The 16,918-nt window shown below is 37.9% G+C and overlaps 2 protein-coding genes across 2 annotated transcripts; both read left to right on the forward strand.

The window, feature by feature from the left end:
* Nucleotides 1-1,766: 1,766 nt before the first annotated feature.
* mespba (mesoderm posterior ba) lies at nt 1,767-3,147 on the forward strand. Its single transcript, XM_053633982.1, has 2 exons — nt 1,767-2,820; nt 3,106-3,147. The coding sequence occupies exons 1-2, from the start codon at nt 2,089-2,091 to the stop codon at nt 3,145-3,147; spliced, it is 774 nt and encodes a 257-aa protein (XP_053489957.1). The 5' UTR covers nt 1,767-2,088.
* Nucleotides 3,148-11,878: 8,731 nt separating this feature from the next.
* mespaa (mesoderm posterior aa) lies at nt 11,879-13,074 on the forward strand. The gene has a single exon (XM_053635569.1). It carries the CDS (start codon nt 11,879-11,881, stop codon nt 12,548-12,550), a length of 672 nt encoding a protein of 223 aa, XP_053491544.1. The 3' UTR covers nt 12,551-13,074.
* The last annotated feature ends 3,844 nt before the right edge of the window (nt 13,075-16,918 follow it).

Raw genomic sequence — 16,918 nt, forward strand, 5'->3', positions numbered from 1 at the left:
TTACTAAAATATAGTTGCTTTTGTTTTTTTATGTACTTTATATTTAAACTGTATTTCCTTTACAGGACTGTCTTGCCACAGCGATATCAGCCATATTGTTTGGAAGCAAACAATTTTGAGACATTAAAGCTAGATGGCTTTTTTCACCTATAAGTGGTTAAAATTCTAGTTGATTTCAAGAGCATTAGCACAGACACTGAATCAAGTCTTTTCTATCTGTGTAATTTAAAAATGTTGGCTAGGTTCTTTTATTTTTATTCTACAGCACTGTTGAATTCTCAGATCGGATTGGTCAGAAGGCGTTAATTACATTTCTATAAGAGCAGCTCTGACAGGAGAGCTTTGTGGTTTCACCATAACATGACTGTTATGAAAACTGTCTTTTTTCTTTCTTATTAACATTAAGTAAAAGAACGATTGGTAAACATTGCATTACAACAGCTGTCGTACCAATTGTTCTTTTACTTAATATGAAATATGCTTTTACTTGAAATATGCTTCATGATGAATAGCTGGAGGGTTCTCTCCATGCTTCCGGAGTTTCCTCCTGGTACTCCGGTTTCCTCCCCCAGTCCAAAGACATGCATTGGCATTTCCATATTATCCGTAGTGTGTGAATGGGTGTGTGATTGTATTGGCAATCCTGTCCAGGGTGTCCCCCGCCTTGTGCCCCGAGTTCCCTGGGATGGGCTCCAGGTTCCCCCGTGACCCTGTGTAGGATAAGCGGTATGGAAAATGGATGGATGGATGGATGAATAGTAGAATGGGGAAAGCTAGGGGTTTCATTTGTTTATTGATTAAAAGGTTCTCGTTATTGATAGGCTATTTCTGCCTCAAATGATTTGATACGCCATCACATGTTATTGGGTATGAGCTAAAATTCCTAAATGGACAGTGTAGTAAGTTTTGGTTTGACATTTTTATTTTTTGCATCTTTCCACCCCAAGGTTACGTTTGAATGTTATAATCTTAGATATCATTTTTATACATGATATACAACTCAAATGCGGTTATAATTTTCACCGATCAATGATGTGATGAAAATAGGATTTTTCATCTGAGCTTTTACTTCCAAAATGTCCAACAGGATAAGCGTTATAATCAGAAGCAATAATCATAGATATTAAGTGCTGTATGTCACACAATTTAATGCTTTCGTGGTCAGGTTCAATGGGCTGAGCTGAAACATGAAATAAGGCTGAGATATTCTGCGCATGACTGGCCAAGCATGCTGCATTTTCACAGCTTCAGTGTCAATGGCTACTTGACTCATAGATCTGGAGACGCCCTGATCACTCTTCAGTGTAAATGTCACACCTCAAGTGTAGCGCACTAATGGCGGTTATTAAGCATAATTAAACCTCATTAAGGTCAAGTATGCTGCTTAGCCTTTGAAATACAACCTCAAAGCTCAGAAATTATGTTGACTTATTTTTTATGTTTTCTGTTTCAGATTACAGATTTGTGAATTTTTTCCAATTTAAAAATAGAGGAGTTAAAACAGAAGGAGAAAGAATGTATTTTTAAATATATATATATATATATATATATATATATATATATATATATATATATTAGTTCTTTAAAACTTTGCAGAACTTTTTGAGATATTTAAAAAGATAAGCATTGTAGTTCAGTAAATACTGGATAGTCTTTACATGCATATCCATTGTCAAATTCAGCAATGAATGTATTAGCAAATTCTAAAAAGCATTTTTTTTTTAATAAAAAAAAAAACACACACAAGGCTCCTACATTAACAAACATTGGTTTAATATTAAAATATTGAAATAAGCTGAATTCAGTCTGAGAGTTGAACTGTGTTGGGCTGTTGTTTGGAAGAGGAGTCAGAATTCACACCTCCGCTCCTGCAGCCTCCATGAGCTCTTTCCCACACAGAGTCCTGCTGCATGGAGGCTGCAGAGGTGTCACCTCACACCTCCGAGTCCAGCATAAAAACCTCCAGCCTCCAGGTCCTGCCTTCATTCGCTCTCTGACCTTCCAGCATAAAAACCTCCAGCTTCATTTACTCTCCAACCTTCCTGCAGCCTGCTTCTCCTGCTTGTATTCGCTTTCCACCTTTCAAGTATGGATACCTCCAACGTCATCCACCATCCTCACAGCCGGTGGAGCAGCCCGAGCTCTGATTCTGAGCTCTACAGCATCTCCTCCCCTGAGACTGTCTCTCCAGCACCTTCCATGGACCTCAACTGCTCTCCGTCTTACCAACCCAAACTCAACAAGCTTCACAAAGCCACCTCCAGACTGACCAAAATGCCCAGTTCTCCCTCTGGTCTTGTCAGGAGGACGCGAAGATCTAGACTGAAGAACCCGAGTGAGCAGCGTCAGAATGCCAGCGAGAAAGAGAAGCTCAGGATGAGGGACCTAACCAAAGCTCTGCACCATCTCAGAACCTACCTGCCTCCATCAGTGGCTCCTGTCGGACAGACGCTGACCAAGATTGAAACTCTGCGCCTCACCATCCGCTACATCTCGTACCTGTCAGCTCAGCTCGGGCTCAGTGAAGAATATCTGTCTCAGAGGAAGCAGATGAGCAATGAAGATGGATGGAAAACCTCTCCAGAGATTCTCGGCTACTTTCAATGCAGATCTACAAGCACAGAGTGGGGAGAGAGACAAGGATATGATGATTATGCAGAACAGCATCAGACTGGGAGCAGTTTGGAGTACTCAGAGCAGGGAGTGGACATGAACCAGTACAGCACACAGCTCTCAGAACCAATGACGGATCAGATCTACAGCCCGGAGACAAATACCTTTCAGCAACAGCAGTGTGCTCAGTTCACACAGTCCTGCCAGGTATGAATGCAATGATAATCAGTTATCAGTGATCAGTTATCGAGACACGATTCCAGTTATCTCTACTAATATAACGTGTCTCCGATTGAAATAGCTTTAGATTCTTGCATTGTTGAAGTAGTGATCAAAACAAATCAAATACTGTTCTTGATCGATTTGAAACCTTCAGTAGTGAATCAACTAATACATTAGACATAGGGTAGATAAATTACCAGTTAAAGCCTACTTTCTGACAGAAACATATTTTAGGCGTATCGCTAATATTCCCTCTGCTCTCTGTTACAGGTTTACGGCTATCAGCTCGTTCCCCCGGCCTTTTGGAGCTAAACACTGCAATACTTTCTACCACCAAACTCACTAGCACACCGAAACATGCTGTCCATTAACATGAATGTCTAAAAATGTAGCTTTAGATTAGATTATTATTTAATTTTTATACTAATTTATATATATATATATGTATGTATGTTATCTGTCTTTTGTAAATACAAAATAAATACAAAATTATATTTAATATGTATTTATAATAAAGCCTGTATTTTAACTAAACAATCCTGGCAACTAATTTTTTTCTGACATGTATGTAAATTCTAAACAATGAAGGCTTTACGGTTTGTAGTATTGAGAAAGACCTTGAGTGCACGCAAGTTATGAAGCAATACTGAAGCAATAACGCTGGGGGAATGTAATTCTGTAACCCCTGGAAGTTTTGTCAAGCAAAAAAATGATAATGATGAGAATCAGTTTCTCCTATGGGAATTCTGGCACTGTTCAGTTCAGCACAGCTCAGCAATAAGATCCAGCTAATTCAGTAATTCTCAAAGTCTTTCTCTACCATCTGTATACTACAATAACATTATACTTTGCTGTGTGTTATATAGTCCCTTGTTTGTCCCGAGAAGTTAAACTGCCTATGGTTCTTCAGAAAAGTCCTCCAGATCCTGCTTTTCCAGCATCTCAACATCATAGCGCTGCTGTCGGAAAGGGATCAAATATGCAGAAGATGCCGGAAAAGCAAAGTATGTGCAGGATCTGGAGGATTTTACTCTTAGGAAGAACAGTGGGCAGTTTAACTGTTCAGGACAAACAAGGGACTCATGAACAACTATCTCAAAACATTAAAACAGCCGTTGATCATCCAGGTAACGACACACAGTATTAAGAATCGAGCGTATGTAAACTTCTGAACCGGTTCATTTGTGTAAATTCAGTTATTATTGTGTCTTGTGGACTACATGTAAACATCTGCTATGTGAAATAGCTTATTCAGGGCAGAACAAAATATAAAACACAATGTGATTTTAATGATTCTTCTTAATTTTTTTTCAATTATTAACACTTTTGCAGATTCTGCAAGGGGTATGTAAACTTATGAGCACAACTGTATATATACGCATGACTATGGACTGGGGGCGACATGCATACACACATACATACCCCGTCCAGGGTGTCCCGCACCTTGTGCTCCCTGGGATGGGCTCCAGGCCCAAACCTGGAATATTACACAACCCTATATATTACACAATACCATGTGCACCTACACATTCATGCAGTTATCTAATCAGACAATCATGTGGCAGCAGTGCAATGCATAAAATCATGCAGACACAGGTGAAGAGCTTCAGTTCATGTTCACGTCAACCATCAGAATGGGGGGAAAAAAATGTGATCTCATCTCATGATTTTGACCATGGTATGATTGTTGGTGCCAGACAGGCTGGTTTTAGTATTTCAGAAACTGCTGATCTAATGGGATTTTCAAGCACAAAAGTCTCTAGAGTTCATTCAGCATGGTGCAATAAAGAAAATACATACAAGGAGTGGTGGGAATTGGCTCCCAGTGTTCACTTGAAAGAGCTGGTTCAAAGAGTCGATTCGTTGGCCAACGAGACATTACTAATTCTTCCTGCACAGGAGTCACCCCACAAAACAAAGTTACATTTGGTTGAAGTGTATGTAGGTAGGCTAAAGACAAGAGTTAGTAAAGCAGAAGTGCGCTCTATCTCTCTTTCCCTCTCTCTCTCTATCTCTCTCTCTATCTCTCGATGTTAGTTGTGATATGATTGTTTTGATAAAGTGACCTAACTAGTTCATTAAAAAAAAATTCCCTTCTTATTATTGTTCAAATTCAATAAAAAAAAAATAATTTTACTGGGCAATAGTATCTTAACCAAAAGATGGCGCCAGAACACTGGCTTTAACAATAAACTGACGGATAACTGTGTTACTATTCACTCTGCTCACTGGCCTTTAGTGACAGTGTAATAGGTCTACATAAAACAGTAGTCATAATTTAAACCACAGGCATATAAATGGATTATTTCAAATGCATGTGCAATTCATAGTCATATTGCTTTGTTTTTCATACATTTAATACATACTACTCAGGCTACACGGTTACTCTTATATTCAGATTGGTCTGTTTTAATTCAGAGATGGCCATGCTTAATCAAAATGGGTTCTCTTTTATGACACTGTTAATATATTACCATGCCTCCACCAACTAGTGAAATACCAAATTACTGTACGACTACCATGCTAAGTATTACGGCATGAATTATTTACTATGCTAGTATTGGGTTCTCAGACATGACCAGATTTTAGCATTGATGTCATTCAAATTATGTGGCTCACTTGCATGTTGAGTTTTTTGTGTGGGTGTTTTATAGAGGTTGTTTGTTGTAGTTATAAGAGTCCAAGTCAGAGTTTTCATATTTTCAAAGGAAAGTAACGTTTTCATAAACAAGCAGCACAGTTCGAATCCCAGACCTGCCAGAAAGTCACCGTGGGACTAAAAGACTAAATGAAAACATAAGTCTGTTCTATAGTAATAAGCTGCAGAATCAGTTTCTGTGTGTCCTACGATGTGTTTAGTACTGTATATCAAGGTATTAACATGATTTTTATCAATCGCTTTTACAGGAATTTTATAATCTTGTTGTTACTCTATTGCCAAACAAAACAAAACAAAAAAAAACCTGGAACATTGTTCTCTTTGCTGGAATTGCAAAGAGCAAAGAGCACACTGCTTATAAATTTCAATTTTATACATTATCTTTTGGCATGCTTTTAAAGCGGTCCTGTTAAGGAGGTTCCCAGATCTCCTGAGCTGGTTGTATACCTATATGTTTAGCCAAATGCTTTTCTGTGAACCGTGTCTTTATAAAGGCCACAGCGGTAACTGATATCCTGGAACCCCACTATCCTGCAAAGTTAGACGTGTTCCCTGATCCAAACACACCTGATCCAACTATAACATTCTTGATGCTTAGCTATGCAGATGGATTGGAGGAGTTGGCTGTAAGAGAAACTTCAGAAATGAAGCATGCTTCCTGCGCTTACACTCATCCAAAAAAAAAAATGTGGCTATGCTTAACTCACATGGCTACCACTGTCAGAGAAATAGCTCAAATTTTCACTTATCCCAAACAAATAACACTTTTGACCTTCAGTTTTTTCATAATGCAAAATGCAAAATCTACAGGGTGTCCCAACAGTCTCCATACATTGGGGAAATTAACACTTTTTTAGCAAAATCTCTTCCAAAATGTTTCATACTTAGTTTATATTATTTATTTATTTATTTCAGATTTTTACCTTTAAGAATGCCTTTGCCAAAAGAAGAGCATATTGTACATACGTCATTCTCATGGCTGGATTGGGAAACTGTCACAAGGTTGCGATGGACTTTAACAGGAAACATGGTGAGCACATCACACACGACACTGTTGTCGAACTTATTAACAAATCCAAAAAGACTGGAAGTGTTGCGGACCAAACGAGAAGTGGACGTCCACGAGCATCCACTGACGAAGGCACAACCGATGTGTATGCATGTATTGAGACTTTTGGGACACCCTGTACATTCCTTTGGTAGAACCTAAATCTAACCAAAGCTAATTCTTTATATATGTCAATAAACATGGCCAATAAAGTTGATTCTGATTTGAACAGTGGTCTACAGATTCAAAGTAACAGGAAGAAGGTGTAAAGTATAAAGAGTACAGCAACTTTCAATTCAGTTTAACACGTTGACCTTACTATCAGACAGCCATCAGCTCTATGTGTTTGTTCAGTCTGTGTTTGCTTTCTTATCAGTTTTTATCACATGGCTAAAATAACTTCAAGAGAATTCCTGTAGACATGGAAGTAACGTGTTAAAACATACATTTGAATTTGTATTACAGGATTTAGAATAAAATGATATTTTGCATCTCCTCTCATTACAAAGAGAGAAATGAAAATGTAAATGAACTGCATTTGTGTTCGTATTTGATTGATATGTGAGGTGAGCCATCAAATCTGTAATCAATGATGGGTAAATAATGATAGAAAATAAGCTAAATGTACATGTATTACAGCAAACTAGAAAGTATAGCAAGCAGAATATGTTTCGTGTCAAGATCAAATAGAGTTTGTTTGTTTTTTTAAATACAGAAATCTGATTTGTAAAGTGAACTGTAGATTAGTAGTGACAGTTAATAAAGTGGCGTTAACATTCTAGTAAATAGTAGTTAAATGTAATGCTAGATGTCCTTCATAAACCACACTGTTTGTTTGGTCTAAATGGTAAAGACTTCATCAACTATATTGTTGAATATAGTCTATTCGATTTCTAAAGTGTTACTGTACAATAAATGTTAACCTGCTCTAATATTTATTAGCCTATTTCTTCTATCTACCAGGAAAAGCTAGCTAGCTCCTTTGTCTGATAGCTAGTATTCTGTTTACTAGCTAGCAAACCATGCTTTCTGATGCTAGCTATCAGGCAAAGGGAATCATATAAAACCTTTTATACATTTTTTATTTATTTATTTATTTTTACCAGCCAGTAGCAAGAGAACAGGAGGGGGAAAAGGGTTTCATACAAAATTCCATTACTATAAAATATGAATAGCAAACTAGCATTTGAATTCGCCTCAGAAAAACAAGCTGCTGTACTTTTAAAAATAAAAACAGCAAACTGTACTTGTCCTTGTTGCTGGGGTGGTGCAATCAAGAGTACACATCCCACACTGTCAGAAATAAGGGTACCAAAGTGTACTTTTCTTTGTCATACATTCAAGGGGACATTTTGTAACTTTAGTATGTATCCTTATACTTTGATAAATAATTTAAAGCACATACACTGATGTATATGTAAAGGTTTAGTCTAAAAGCTATACAAAATTCCCAGGTAAAAGATCATAAAGGCTACATATTAAAGCTACAAAAGATATCTCATTGAATTGCATGTCAAGGAAAAGTACAGTTTGGTACCTTTTATTTCTGACAGTGTGCGATGTGTATTCAGTCATAGCTAAGAGAAGCTTATTGTAACTAATGAGTGCTTAACTGAATGTGAAAAGCTTCTTCACGCTGCCGTGTCTAGCCACAAATCCGTCCCCTACACCCCGCATCCACCATCTCCCACACTAACGTTGTCCTCGAGTGAGAGGGTCACATTTCAAATGCATAGAACATAGTGGTGTGAATGACGGGATTTGAAGTAATTAGTTTGTTTTGGCGCTGATTAGCGATGGTATTTGATGTGCAAAGCATAATCCCAATACACACACAAGACTCTTTTATCTTCAGAGGCGAACCCAGCATTTAAAGACATGAATAAGTAGTGCTGATGTGTTAATTAACTCATAATCATGTGTGTTAAATAACATTTGAAGGGATCTCCGAATTAACATCTCACACCTTGTAATTTTTTTTTTTTGCAGAGTCCAGATTACATTTATATGTATATATATATATATATATATATATATATATATATATATATATATATATATATATATATATATAGATCGATAGATAGATAGATAGATAGATAGAAATGTAATCTAGACTCTGAGATTAATCTAGGCCGAGAGCGTGGAAATGTTGTGGGAACTTGACCCTCTTTATTTCACACCAGTGGAAGATCCTGAGGTGCCATTTCACACCAAAGACTTGGGAAAAAGAAGAGGTTATGTGAATTTAAAGAAAAATACACTGTATAACTGCACTGTAGTGTGCTCATAAATGAAGGGATTTCAAAAATTTTGTTCAGAATTCTTCTTTTTTTTTGTAACAAATCCATCCAGGGTATCCAGGCATTTTGTGAGGAATTTTCCAGTCTGTTGCATAAATCAGAGCAATACGTACTCTATAGATATGAATAATTATACTGTATATCAGCTTTAATAATTACATTCAGCATGTTTTATTTTTCTTAAAAAAATACATAGAGACATTATTATGTGTATCTAAGAGAAAGAGAGAGACTGGTGGGGTTTTTTGTTGTTGTTGTTGTTTTTTTGGTGGTTGTTTGGTGGGAGGGAGTGGGGGTGAGGGGGTGGCTTAGGGATGCAATGGCATGTGCTGTGTGCGTTCTCTAAGTTTCCAGGAGTCAAATGTAACACTTTAGTTTGTGGGAATGACTCATAGCGACCTGCTCCACCACTTTAATCCACGTTCCCACCACAGCAGCTCAGCCAGGGTTTACGTTCTGAGCTTAAAGGTTCTGCAGTGAGTGGCAAACATGATATGTTAGATAACACGTATTTACAAGAGCTTAACTTACAATTAAAGCCAACGTTTGTTGCTAATTTAACATGCGTGGAGAATTTTCTGCCTCTCAGGATAAGTATTACATTGCAATATCATAGTCTGTACCATTACAGATTTTATAATACATACACAAGATGCATACATGCACAATGACACAACTCTGTGCATCAGGATTATGTTACTAGGACACAGATTTACCTCAGCTTATATACAATTGGACTTCTCTGGCACATTGGGATGCATAGTATAAGTACAACATAATTTAAACAATAGTATAAACTTTCTTAATTCTGTATATAAAGTAAAACAGATCAGAAACAATTTCCAATTCCAAAAAATTCCAATACAACTAGAAAGTAGAAAAGCAAAGATCCTTCACTCCAAGAAAAAAAAGCACTAAATTGTACCTTTCCTTGTCACTTCCGTACCTTTGATACATAACTCCGGTAATAAATGTGGATAACGTAGCTTTAAAAAGGATTTAAGGTACATAAATGGATTGTAATTCATTTTTAAAAGTTTTAAAAGTCTAAAAGTTTTTAGAATAATGCTTTAACTACATGCACCCTTCTAGGTAAGATACATACTGAAGGTACTAAAGGTGTACACTTTAAACTACCACCTCAGTGATGGAAAAAATACAGTTTAATAACCTTTTTTTCTGAAAGTTTACAAGACCTTCAAAAAAGTAATAGTAAAGTAATATTACTTAGCCAGACAATAGTAAACCCACCTAGCACAAAGAGCTTTGACTGACGTGGCAATCCCAAGTGATGATTCATCAAAAATAAGAATAGGAGAAGCTGGAGAAATACCAGGACCTGAAACTAGAGAGCATGTGTCAAGTTAAATATATGACTGTTCCATTGCTTATAAGAGCACTTACATCTGTGATTCCTAAGCTAGAAAACGGAGAAATGACATGTTTATCTCAGACAAGAAGAGTGCAATCCTAAATACATAAATTCTTTGCATTTGGTGGAACAATAATATGAAATCATATTCAAAAATCGGCAGTTCTGTGATTCATGGACAAGTGTCAGTCCTTAATTGACTTGACCACCAGAGCAGCAACATGCTTGAGTGGTGATGATAATAATAATGATAATTATTATCATAAAATAATAACAACTCATTTTTATTATCTACAATGTGTTTTAGAGAGTAACCAAACTTAAGATCTTTTCTAAAAGATAGATTGAAATACAGGTATAATATAGGATTAGAGTCTAAAAACAAAGTTATTCAAAGATGGGGGGAAAATGTTAGAAATGTAACTGAATGCAATGTTAATTTGTCTTTAACAGAATTCAAACAGTCCAAGATTTAGGCTCAGGATGCATCACAAAAAAAAAGGTCAACTTTAGTGTAGAGTACAGAATGACAAAACAGTGTTCCTCCAGAGTAGTGGGGGCTGACAAGCATAGTCAGGAGGTTGTTGTTTTTATTATTATTATTATTATTATTATTATTACTTTGTTACACAAGCCAATGTTATGAAAGTTAAACTTATTATTGATTAGCCTTTCACTTGAGTTGAATCGGTTTAATCCAAACCTCGGAAACCCCAAAAGAAGTGACCTTGGACTTAATGTGCTCTGTGAGTAGAAAGTTCAGGAATGGAAGAAAAAAAAAAAAAAAAGGTCTTTCTCTCCTATAAATAGCAAAAATATTGTAGTACATATTTCAATAATGAGCCAAATATTTGAAAAGTTGCATTCATCAAATGCAGTAAATCTCCACTCAGGGGTAAACTCCTTGCCTGCAAAAAAGTTTGAGAACCTCTGCTCCAGAACCATGAGCCAAGACGGAACTGTGTACACAGTGCTTGACAAGACCGATAGGCATAATGACAGAGTTTTGAGTAAAATCACATGAATATACTGTATGCACTACATATAAGAGCAAGATAATATAAGGCTAAACAGATATTGTATAAAACAAAACAGGGTGTGTAAATTAAAGTCATTGTAAATCATCAAGCATCGGCAGCAACGAGATGTGATTATAATAACTAACGAATCGAGCAGGTCCTACTTTATTTACTGTTGACCGAAATGAAGGCTGAGTTGTATAGACCATGTATCAGGTACAATCTAGCCACTTCAAAAATCATTTCTGCCATTACTTTGCTATTACTTTTTTACTTTACATTAAATCTTCCTCGTTAACTAGAAAAGGCCATTAAGTGAAGCTATAGTATGTTTCATATTTATACCTAACTTTGTATCTAAATATCTGAAGTGTTAATTGTGATTTCAGACATTTTCCTGGTTGTGAGGATCAGTTGCTAGGTGTTTCTTGTGGCGCTCACACCTCAGCCTTGAGCCTGGATGAGCTGCCCTTTCCCATGGACCCCCTGCCTGTGGTGTCACCTCTCCTCTCTGGCCTGAGAACAGCTCCTAGAGGTGCCACCTCACACCTCATGGAGGATATATACAAGAGCTCCACTCTGCTCCAGCATCAGTCAGACCACACAGCCTCTCCTCAAGACCTTTCCTCAATCTGAGCAACCATGGATGTCTCCAGCTCTCTTATCCAGCTTCAGGATAACACAGAGTTTCTGTTTGACTGTGAGGGCCTCCTGGAGCAAAGATTCTCTGCTTCTGACGCCGGCTACTACAGCGCCTGCAGCAGCCTCTCACCGGCTTCCTCCACCGATTCCTGTTGTTTCTCTCCACCAACTTTCCATTATGGAACAGGTCAGGAGAGCTTTCCAGAGCTCTTCCCTTTGATGAACAACACTGATCAAGAAGAGAAGAAAAATAGCACGGTGGGCAAGAGGACCGGACGACCGCGATCTAAGTTCCCTGGGCTGAAGCGCCAGAGTGCGAGCGAACGGGAGAAGCTCAGGATGAGGGACCTGACCAAAGCATTGCACCATCTCAGGACCTACCTGCCTCCATCAGTGGCTCCTGCTGGACAGACGCTGACCAAGATCGAGACTTTGCGCCTCACCATGCGTTACATTTCTTACCTGTCGGCTCAGCTGGAGCTCGGGCAAGAAGCGGCAGCTCACGGGAGTCCTTCAGCGCCAATGCAGGCTCCAAACACGGCAGCTTTCTATGAACAGAGCCTTAACCAAGTGGCTCCTCAGACACCAAACTTCTCCACACAGGAGGTCTTCAATATGTCTTACTGTCAGGTAGGTACTCAATATTACAGTATCTTTAATATCTGCAAATAATTACCTAAGAATTGCGCTTATGCATTAACATATAACACATTACTAATTATGACTAATATGTAATTTCTTTTTTTGTGTGTGTGTGTACAATAGAATGCAGAGAATAGCAGCCTGCCTTCATCTCCAGCTCAGGATTACTGGATTCCCCAGCAGCAATACTGCTATTATGAACAGTGCTAACTGCCATGGAGGACATTTTTACTGAAGGGCTATTCATTTCTTCAGTGCTGTTAATATTGTAAAGTTTGTAAATAGTGAATATTTTATATCCGTATTTATATTTTTTGTATTTTTTTTTTTTACAGCTCATAATTTATTAATTGCAATATATTTGGGGGGAAAATAAAAAAAATAAAAAATAAAGATTTACAAAACAACTTTCCTCTGTGTTCTTTTCTTTTTAAAGTTCTGCTATCTGATATTCTTTATAAGTCTTTAAATCTAAATATATAATCCACGCCCAGCACATCCTAAAGATAGACAGGTGGGTGATGGTAATATCACATTGTAATTAGCACCTCGAAGGGAAGGTCCCCTGGTGAGATAAAAATAAAACAGACAGGACAGTAAACTCATTCTCACCATGTAGCTCTTTTAATGCTGCTGGTCAGTAAACGAAGTCGAGCATTGACCCCAGTGGGACTCCGCTCTGAAATGTAAGGCTTAATATCTTGACTTCCTACTGAGCCGAATGTGGATTGCAGAGAATGGTTGCTCACCCGGAGAGCTTTTCAGCTCTTGGGGAATCAAAATGATTTACTTAAACTTGAATGAGCATTTATGCAACTTTTTCTTTGAATTGCTGAAATCTGCCTTCAGCAATGCTCTTCTGGTGTCAGTCGAGAGGTGTGGGGCTGTGGGATTGAGGATGGGTCTTTAAAAAACAGCGCACCTCCAAGGCGACAAGCCTTCAGCTGTTCCCAGACACAACACTTACTCTGTCCATCTGTCCATCTGGGTGTCTTGTCTACGTCCTGTCCCAGTGCTGCAATGTCAGGGCAGAATTACTCACTGGCTAAAATGAGTTGTTTTTAAATGAAGTATTCTGACAAAAGATACTACACATAAGGAATAACGGGTGAGAAATTAAAGCTAACAAAAACAAAACAAAAAAACGATATAAAGTTACTTAGTGTGGTTTTAGGCCATCAGTGCAGCTTGGTATAAATTCAACAGGTCTATGAAACAATACTGGAGGAATAAACTTCCCAAAAATGTTCCGTCAGTTGGTGTGTCTAGCAAAATTTCTCAAAGGCGTTCATTCGGGTTGAGATCTGGTGACTGTGAAGGTTATTTTCAACCTCATTAAACAATTCACTTGTGAGCCACTCCTATCATGATCGTAATGTTTCTTAATAGGAGATGTAGTAAAAGATTGGGAAATATAGCATATCGTGTGCCAAGTGTCCAGAGAAACCAAACAGAAATTGTTCTGCTCACGCAATCTGCCATCAATTAATGACCGACACTTAGTAGTGCCTACTCAGCGTGGCTCAAGGTCCCCTTCCAGAACCTTCACACTATCTGTCCCTCAGTGGTGGAATAAACTTCCAACCTCAATCCAGACCACAGAATCTGTCACTATCTTCAAAAAACAGCTAAAGAGACACCTCTTCCATGAACACCGAACTAACCCCTAAAACGCCAACCCCATATTATCCTTAAAAAAACCCCTCTACTCTACACCTCTACTCTGCGCACTTTGCTTTTCTAGAACTCAATTAAAAGATCGTGTATTGTATCACTACTTGTATTGCTCTCCGCTTGATATATTGCTTTGCTTGTATTTCCTCATTTGTAAGTCGCTTTGGACAAAAGCGTCTGCTAAATGAATAAATGTAAATGTAAATGCTAATCAGCAATGCAAGCAAAGTACTTTTGAGTGTGTAGGAGGTAATTTCCTCCTACAGGTCTTCATGTCCTGTTTCTCTGGAAACCTTTTGTGTACTATTGTGTATGAGTGCAATATATTATATGTCATGCAGATACAGGTCAAGAGCTTCACATCAACATCAAACAAAATCTCAGTGATCTCAGTGACTTTGACTGTGGCATGGTTGTTAATGCCAGACAGGTTGGCTTGAGAATTTCAGAAAGTGCTGATCTCCTGGGGTTTTCACACACACAACAGACTCTAGAGTTTACACAGAATAATTCAAACCAAAAAAAGAAACAAAATGCATCCAGTGGAGAATGACCAGACTGGTTTGAGCTGACAAGAAGGTTACAAAATAGAAATTGTTTGGAGTGCACAGTTAAAGTCTGTTCAAAAAGTGATTGGACTTCCTATTAGGGCTCTTTCCACTATAAGTGAACAGCAAACACTGAGGTTTGCCGGCAGGATTTTATAAGACCCTTCACATGTCCTGTTTTCTGTTTTTGAGTGACTCCCCTCAGGGCGACGGCTTCGCTGTCCAGGCTGTAGGACACAAAGGAGGAAGGCAACCTTTTTTCCTAGAGTGGAGCAGATTTTAAATTCTCAACCATCTCTGACCCCTTTGTTTACCATGCCGTGACTTTTTTATATTCTTAACTGCACACAGTATACATATATATATATATATATATATATATATATATATATATATATATATATATATATATATATATATATATATATATATATATATATTCATACATTCTTATACATGGTTTGAATTTTTATTTAGGTATCTGCCTGTAGCAGATTATATTTAATGTGTACATGGTGCACATTGTGTTATTTATTTAATGTATGATGCTTCTCATGTATATTGGTCATGTTACTCACTGTGACCTCGTAAATTGCCCCTTGTTGACAAATAAAGTGTTTGAATAGAACTGAACTGAACTTAATTTAATTCAATACAGTAACTCAAATAAGCACTTATTACAACCATGGTGAGCAGAAAAGCATTTCAGAATGCACAACATGTTGTATCTTGAGGCAGATGAGCCATAACAGCAGAAGACCATGTCTGCGTCCGAAATCGATGCAGTACCTATTGCTTGACCGTTAAAACAGTATGTACTAATCAGTGCGTGTGTGTGTAGTATGAATACAATCCCAGACATACTACATACGCCAAGTTGTCATTGTGACATAATCATAAACATAAAAAATATTAATGGGGCCACCAGATTAAAGCAACTGCACTAGTGGCAAAATGCACCTCAGGAAAGTTAACTGAATTAGTAATGTAATGTGGGCGGGGTTAACAGGCTGCGGTAAATTCGTTGCCGTTAGCTTGGCTGGCAAAGGCATGATGGAGATCCCAAAAAAGGTTTCAAATGCTGTGACAGCTGTTTTCTTATTTAAACCTTCAACAAGTTAACAATTTATTCGGGTAGGGTTAAACAAGTCCTGTTTAACCAAGGTTTAATACTTAAAAAGAGCCGACATGCTGTGCTCCGTGCTCGTCCGCACCAGTCCCGTTGCATTATGGGATCTTTGACTAGCCTAGTGTCCATCGGTTGCATACTGCAAAGTCTCACTGGAAGCAGTACACCATCTGGGTATTTATCACCCACTGTTTCTCGCCTACTGAGAATTCGGACATACTAACCCTCTGGCATACTGCTTTTTTCCTACTGTGTACTAAGGCAGTACACGATTTCAGACACATCCCATGTCAGGTTCCACTCCTGTCTAAAAAACTAAAGGAAACTGTAAAATAAAAGTATCTAAGTACTTATACATGTTTCCTGGTGCTAAGTGCCCCTTTAAACACCTGGCCTATAACTCAGGTTTTATTCTTATTATATACAGTAGTACATAGACTACTATACATTTTTCAGTAACTACAGTAAAGCTAATAGGAAATAGTTACAAGTCTGGATCAACTGGTCCTGGGAATTAAAAGTTTAATATCTCTAAATAACAAAGTTCTGTATTTCTATCTGAAAGCTGGAGTTCGTTTCTTTGTAATGCCTCAATCCATTGTTCAGGAAAGTAAAGCTGTCCATGAGCAGACTGAGTGGGTCAGATGTCGGTCGTGAGTTCAAATCCCAGCACCACCAAGCTGCCACTGCTGGGCCCTTGAGCAAGACCCTTAACCCTTAACTGCTCAGTTGTATAAATGAGATAAATGAAAGTCGCTCTGGATAAGAGCGTCTGCCAAATGCTGTAAATGTAACTGTAAAAATGTAATGTCACAATTCCTCCCTCTGTGTCACTAATAGAGATGTGTGAGTTAATCTTGACACTCTGCTCCAAGTGTGTGGAGCTGCTTCACAGTGCAGTGAGAAAAAGTTCAAAAAGATGAAGGTGTTCTAAGATAGGTGTGTGATTAAACTCTTACCACAACTGAATCTACGTACCTCTAACAAAATGATAACACTGCAGCACACAAAGTCCATGGTTGGGACAAAAGATCTTATCTGAAGCTA

This window comes from Ictalurus furcatus, chromosome 10 (assembly GCF_023375685.1).
Source record: "Ictalurus furcatus strain D&B chromosome 10, Billie_1.0, whole genome shotgun sequence".
Lineage (NCBI taxonomy): Eukaryota > Metazoa > Chordata > Actinopteri > Siluriformes > Ictaluridae > Ictalurus > Ictalurus furcatus.

Excerpts from the sequence above, each read along its gene's own strand:
- mespba (XM_053633982.1), top strand. The coding sequence starts at position 2,089 with ATGGATACCTCCAACGTCATCCACCATCCTCACAGCCGGTGGAGCAGC. Across the intron at positions 2,821-3,105 it reads AGTTCACACAGTCCTGCCAG|GTTTACGGCTATCAGCTCGT; the intron begins GTATGAATGCAA and ends TCTCTGTTACAG.
- mespaa (XM_053635569.1), top strand. The coding sequence starts at position 11,879 with ATGGATGTCTCCAGCTCTCTTATCCAGCTTCAGGATAACACAGAGTTT.